This window comes from Bidens hawaiensis, unplaced genomic scaffold, assembly GCF_021521415.1.
Source record: "Bidens hawaiensis isolate Kalapana, Puna unplaced genomic scaffold, B.hawaiensis_p1.1 tig00030785_1, whole genome shotgun sequence".
Taxonomy (NCBI): domain Eukaryota; kingdom Viridiplantae; phylum Streptophyta; class Magnoliopsida; order Asterales; family Asteraceae; genus Bidens; species Bidens hawaiensis.
Window position 1 is genome coordinate 240,317 of NW_027495145.1, and position 7,160 is coordinate 247,476.

Consider the following 7,160-nt stretch of genomic DNA (forward strand, 5'->3'; position numbering starts at 1 on the left):
TTCAATACTTTTTTTCTAAAACTGTCTATTTTTTCCGTTGAGTCAAGGATAATTTGGTATCTTCGTTATTTTCTTTTCTTTTAAACGCTTATATCTTGTAAACCGGCTGTATGGGTTTCAGCAAAAATTCAATTGCCGGCGTGTATTGGATTTGGGTTTGTGGAATCATAACGTGCCATCGGAGTTTCACCGGAAAACTGACTAACGGCGGAGGTGGCAGTGGCGCAGACGTGTATTGTATCCGGGTTTATGTAGTCGAAGTCAAAATGTTGGTAATCAAGAGGTTGATTCATTACATGTTGTGTACTTCTAACAAATCGATGATTGATGAAGGAGAAAGGGTTTAGAGATTTAGGAATTAGATTTTGATGTTATCATTTAGGGATTTAGGGTTTACGAGATATAAACGTTTAAAAGAAAAGAAAAAAACAAAGAAAATAACGAAGTTACCAAAATATCCATGACTTAACGGAAAAAATAGACATGGTTAGAAAAAAAGTACCAAAAATGCAAGTTTTTTGAAACTAATGTAGTCATTTGCACAAAATAAAGAATATGTACTAAAATAGCGTAGTTGGCAAAATCACATGTACTAAAACGACACTTAACTCTTTTCAAAATCCGAAAATAACCCTTTAAATCTTGTCTGAGGCGACACCTAGGTAATCGATTCAAAATGATTTAAATCTCGTCGGCTCCGTCTTAATTTTAAGTAATCTCATTTTTCCTGGCCAAATTTAACGAAATCATGTCTGCTTCGTCCAAACTTCTAGGTAAAATATTTTGTCTTTTTCCTCAACATTTTTTCTCCCTCCTTCAACCTCTTTCTTCCATTTTTCTTCTTCCCATACCTTTATTCCTCTCATCTTCATCTTCCTCATGTTCATTTGCATCTTCATCTTCATCTTCATAATCATTATCGGCTCATAAATCTAGAACCGATTCATTGTTCTTCGGCTAACGAATTTAACTTTAAATCGGACATGTAAATCATATTGGCCGATTAATATTATATTTTTAAAGAGCTTCAATTATTTCTTTTATTATGAAGATGATGATTTTGAAGATAGAATATGAGGATGATGAAGAAGAAGGAGGAAAAGGTTAAAAGAGAGAGAAAAAAATGTTAAAGAAAATAACAAAATATTTTATCCAAAAATTTGGATGGAGCAAAAAGGATTGCATAAAATCTGACGGGGGAAGACAGGATTAGTTAAAATTTGGATGGAGCTAACAAGATTCAAATATTCAAATAACTTTGAATCTGGCCGGCTCGGTTACCTAGGTGTCGCCCAGACGAGATTTTAAGGGTTATTTTCGGATTCTGAAAAATTTTCGGATTCTGAAAATTCTCTCTCCTCAAAAGAGTTATTATAAGAATTTTTTTTATAACAAACAAACAAAAAATAGATTCTCTAAATGTTTTTGGGAATCACAAATATTTGTGTATCTATCTTGTTTTTCCGGATCTGCTATACTTTTGAGGGATCTACCTTTTTTTAATAATCACCTAATAAAGTCTGACTATTTGGGGTTAACACAATGGTAAAAGTTGAGCTCATACGCATACGATCGCATACATAGCTAGGAAACCCAAGCTTATCATCTTCTGTTTCGGGGAAAACTTTCACTACGGTAAAATTCGGTTGTGATCGGATTCGAACTTGAGACCTTACAATCTCCAGCCCAAACCTTCATTTCCTCTTTAATGCTAGTTGAGCTAAAGCTCATTAGCTTTGAGGGATCTACTTAAGTATTGTAAATCTAGTAAAAAATTTAGAACCCGTGTTTTTTTTTTCTGCGGAGTTATGTATGAGTTGAAATGTTAACCTAACAACTAAGAATGTGTGAAAATTTGTGAGGAGTAACATTATGTGATCTAGAGCAGTAGAGCACTTTGGTCCGTCCCATGTAACTTATAAAAGTAACTAAGGATTCCACCAAAATATGAAGATTCCACAAAGAAGATTTTATTGAACAATGCACTATATATGTTGTTAAAATAATATGAAATGTGGGTCATGTTTTTTAAAATCACTCCTAAATTTATGGTGTTTTAAAGATTATTCCCTGCATCCTTGAAGGTGTTTAGATTGTCCAATCTCTCATCTAATTCACTGAAAATAAGACTAGTGTATTAATAATTAGCATAATTTATGTGAAATTGCTTATTGACACACTAGAAGTGTCACTATTTAAAAAGCAGTCAGTGAAGGGCATCAGGTTCTACCGCTATACAACAAAATAGAAGTAAAGATATATTAAAAACCTTTTAGTTTCACTAAGATCCAAAAAAAAATGATGTTTACATACCAAATATACTACCTTTTGATTCAGTTTACTGTGTTTATAATTCATGGTTCTTACAAACTATAGACACCATTCGTAGTTGTGATGGGGCCCTTGCTTTCACAACCACATATTATACTCATTTCAACTCACTCTTAGGTGAGAATTCTTTTGTTTGTTTCACAACGAGGTGGAACTTACTATAAATAGGACCCTAATTCCATAATCACTTTTATTGGCCACAATCTCAACCAATCATTCTATTTTTGCCTTAGAATTCATTTTGATTGATGATATGATGCTTTGTGTTCTATTTTTTCTTGAAATGCATTAATTCTTCTTCTTTCCAAGTGCTTCTAGATCTCAAGGGGAAACATTATATTTAGCACCTCTTCAAATGGAGGCAAGGTCCTAATTTCTTGTAGCCCCTTGATCACATTCATTTCATGGTTATCTAACCTTAAATTTCTTGTAAGTCTTGATATATCAACGTTGGTTCTAATCTTTTGGATTCTCATAAATCTGAAAGGGAGAAAGATAAAGTTGTGGATATGGAAGTAAATAAGAAGGGGAAAATATTGATGCAGCGCTACGAGCTAGGAAAATTGCTTGGTCAAGGCACATTTGCAAAGGTCTACCATGCTCGAAACATAAAGACCGGTAAAAGTGTCGCGGTGAAGGTGATTGACAAAGAGAAGGTTATGCAGAATGGTTTGATTGATCAAATCAAAAGAGAAATCTCCGTGATGAAGCTCGTTAGGCATCCGAATGTTGTTCAGCTTTATGAGGTCATGGCTAGCAAGACTAAGATTTATTTTGCAATTGAATATGTTAAGGGCGGCGAGCTTTTTAGTAAGATTGCAAAAGGGAGGTTGAAAGAGGAAGCGGCTAGAAAATATTTCCAACAATTGGTTGCGGCAGTCGATTTCTGTCATAGTCGCGGTGTCTACCATCGCGATCTCAAGCCAGAAAACCTCCTCCTTGACGAATTTGGAAACCTTAAAATTTCAGATTTTGGATTAAGTGCTTTGGTTGATTCTAAAAGGCTTGATGGTCTTTTGCACACGACGTGTGGAACACCGGCTTATGTTTCACCCGAGGTTATTCACAAGAAAGGTTATGATGGAGAAAAGGCGGATATATGGTCATGTGGGGTGATCTTGTTTGTTTTGCTTGCAGGTTATCTTCCATTTAGTGATGCCAATTTAATGGGAATGTACAAGAAAATTAGTAAAGGAGAATTCAAATGCCCACATTGGTTCCATCCTGAGGTCAAGAAACTCCTTTCAAGAATTCTAGATCCCAATCCAACCACAAGGATTACAGTAGCTAAAATCATGCAAAATCCTTGGTTTCAAAAGGGATTCAAAAAGATTGAGACCCACTATATACCGCGAAGTGTTCGTGATGACGAAAATTGGTTCAAGTTTACGGAAAGTCCAAATTCTAGTTGTAGTGATCTCAAAGCACTAGAAGATAGAGCAATTAGAAAAAGTTCCTCTATGAGTACTTTGAAGCCTACCACTACTAGCATGAACGCGTTCGATATCATATCGCTATCTCAAGGGTTTAATCTTTCTGGTTTATTCGAAGACGACGGTCAAAGTAAGAAACCTGAGGCCCGTTTCACGACAAAAGAAACAGCATCAGCAATCGTTTCGAAGCTGGAAGAAGTAGCTTCAACGGAGCAATTTCAGATAATGCAAACTCCGGATGGGACCGTAAGGATGAAAGGGCACAAGGAAGGGAGAAAGGGGCAGTTAGCCATTAATGCAGAGATATTTGAGGTAACTCCATCTTTTCACATGGTGGAGATGAAGAAGTTAGCTGGAGACACCATAGAATATGAAAATTTCTGTGATCAAGAATTGAAACCTTCTTTAAAAGACATAGTTTGGACATGGCATGGTGATCAACAAAACACGGAAACAAGTAGCACACATGATGATAAGCATTGATTGTGTTTCATGTTTTACACAATAATAAGCACATCTGCATGAGGTTAAACGTTTATGCAAATGTCGAAATCTTACTGAAAAGCTTTCAATACTGATGTAAATCCATTGGACGTCATTCGTTTAGATGATGAGTTGATGCAATCATATAATCTTTCCGGTTTTCTCTTTCATATTTAATTGGGAATTTCTGACGAATACATTGTTTAAATACATATGTATGTATATATACACTCCCTCCGTCCCACTTTAAGTGTCATGATTTGAAAAACATAAAATTTAAGATAAATTGAATGTTTATTTATTTTGCTTAACAAATGACAATATTGCTCTTGAAAATTGGGTACATCAATATTGTTTATTAATGCTAGTTATGTGTGTTTATGGATAAACTTGACAATTGCCTAATACATTTTAAAAGTGGACATTTGTAATGAAACAAATAAAAAATGAAATATGAACACTGTTAATGGGACAAAGTGAGTATATACCTGTGTCATGTATGTATAGATAAGTATGTCGGACATATATGCAGAGATCAGAAAGAATTAACATAATTCTGTTGTTAAAGATGGTGTAAAATTATTATTAAAAGAACGGAATCTGGCAAGCAAAGCAACTATAAACAGTCAAGAACATACATCATAGATTGTTCTATCGTAATTTTAATACATGATGTATGTTAAAGTGTCACGCTACTACCATATAGGTGGTGAGGTTTTAACTAATCAACCTTCGCTTTAGTATAGTGGCTTTTAACTAAAATTTACATTAAAAAAATAAAAATAATAATAAAAAATAAAAATGTATGATCAGTTGATGGGGGATGGACTTCACCCGTCACCCCGTTAGACCCTTGGCATATTCCTTTTTAGCACTCTCTTTTCACAGCCGCATAGCGATGTTAAGCGTTAAAGAGTGACATGGCCTTTATTGACGCCCTCTCTAAATAGCCACTGCACTCAGCCTTACAATAATGAACCGATGAGGATAAAGTACACCAACTGGACCATTTTAATTGTTGAAGTTTCACCATATTTTTTTACCAATTAAAACTTTCCCTTTGATAACTACCATTATCGAAAAACAAGTACCACCTTGTTCAAAAGCTGCTTGTTAATTTGTAGCTCACAAAATGCACCAACATGTTATCATAAATATTTCTTCATAACTTTTGCGAGACCACTGATGATTACTTGTGTACAAACTGGGTACAAATCCCTAATATTTTCGGGTCTGGTCAAAGTGGTCAATAACCCAATTTCTTTTCTTGAAGGCCGTGTCCAATATTTTAGCAATCCTCCCCCCTTTTTCCCGAATCCCTGACCTTTGAATCCAACAAACACGACAATGAAGGTGCTCATATTTTCACCTTTCGATCCTTGACTTATTACTCCATCACCATGTGCATCCATCTACCATTTGAGTCACTCTTGATTTTCATGATTATTCGAAACATCTCATTGAGTATACTATTCATTTATTCGATCACCCCTAATAGGTCCTTTACTCGTGGTTGCATCTTATTCCAGCACTTGATCGAGTAGTCATCATTCAAAGCTCAGTAGTCACATCTAACAGTGGCAATAACCTTTAGTTGTCATGGTGTCAGCCAATCGAGCACTAGAGCATGTAATCAAATCAAATTCTTGTGTTTAGAAGTGCATTGTTTTCTATTTTCTTTCATGGTGTTTATAATTCCATTTATTTTGTTAATGTATTATTATAAGCTGACAAAATTTTTTAGATCCATCACTGTATGACAGTAAATTTTATGATTTCATTTATGTCAAGTCCTTTTATTTGCAAGTTTCTGGTACTATAAGTATGAAACAAGAGTGTAGTGATGTGATGAAGTATAATAAGAATACTTTGAGTCTCAATCTTTGTGTGTCAGTTGTTTCTCTTCAACAATTGGTATCAGAGCAAAGATCCAAACGTTTGAAGGAGACGTGGTGTGCAACACCACGGTCACAAGATCGCTATGGGCTGTTGACTTGATTGTGAAGAATCAAACACGTAAAGTATCGATGATGGAGGTGCTAGCGGTGCTCCACCACATAATCAGATCGTTGTACATCGAAGGAAACCAAATACATCATCCTTGACAGTTCCAAAATTATATGGTTCCAACTACGACACACAGATGATTATGATGGAGGTTGTACTTGATGCACAAGATCTATGGAAGTAGTTGATCCTGATAATGAATATGAAATAGATAACAAGAAAAATAAGATCGCTTGAGCCATTGTTTATCAAACATTGTCAGAAAATATTTTGGCTCAAGTAGCCACAACACGTAGTGCTCGGGAGATTTGGGAGGTGTTGGGTTCGTAGGCCTTGTTGGCCCGGTTTATTATATGAAGTCAAAAGAGGAGACGGGTGTGGGCGGTCGGGCCCAAGCCCGGCCCGGTTTAGATTTCTTGCATAATAATTTACTAACCCTAGTTCAGTCTCTATATAAACAACATTATGTACTTGTAATATTGGTCACTCAATAAAGATATACCTAGTTGCCACCCGTGGACGTAGGTCAGTTTAGACCGAACCACGTTAAATCCTCGTGTTCGTTTACTACTTTCGTGTCGTGTTCAGTTCGTGTGTGCGTTTAATCCTAACAAGTGGTATCAGAGCTTAGGTTCGGATCACACGAAGAACACAGAAACCCACCGAGTCGCCGCCACCCTACTGCGCTAGGGTTCCGCCCGCGTCGTCGTCCGATTCTCACCGCCACAGCAGCCGGTTGTCGCGGTTGATCGCCGTAAAAGATTGGGTTGGTGTGTCAGCAGATTAAAGTTGACTGGAATCATCAGAAACCTTGCTTCGCCGATTTCTGGTTTTCTGGTTATTGAGCCGACAAGAAGAAAGATTTTGTTGGCTGGGAAAATCGTGGCAGTAGCGTCCAGGTTAAGA

General features: G+C 36.2%; 1 protein-coding gene across 1 annotated transcript; it reads left to right on the top strand.

Annotated features, from left to right (window-relative positions):
* The first annotated feature begins 2,526 nt into the window (after nucleotides 1–2,526).
* Nucleotides 2,527–4,428, top strand: LOC143580997 (CBL-interacting serine/threonine-protein kinase 20-like). The gene has a single exon (XM_077063886.1). The coding sequence runs from the start codon at nucleotides 2,841–2,843 to the stop codon at nucleotides 4,245–4,247; it is 1,407 nt and encodes a 468-aa protein (XP_076920001.1). The 5' UTR covers nucleotides 2,527–2,840; the 3' UTR covers nucleotides 4,248–4,428.
* Nucleotides 4,429–7,160: the final 2,732 nt, after the last annotated feature.

Excerpts from the sequence above, each read along its gene's own strand:
- LOC143580997 (XM_077063886.1), top strand. The coding sequence starts at position 2,841 with ATGGAAGTAAATAAGAAGGGGAAAATATTGATGCAGCGCTACGAGCTA.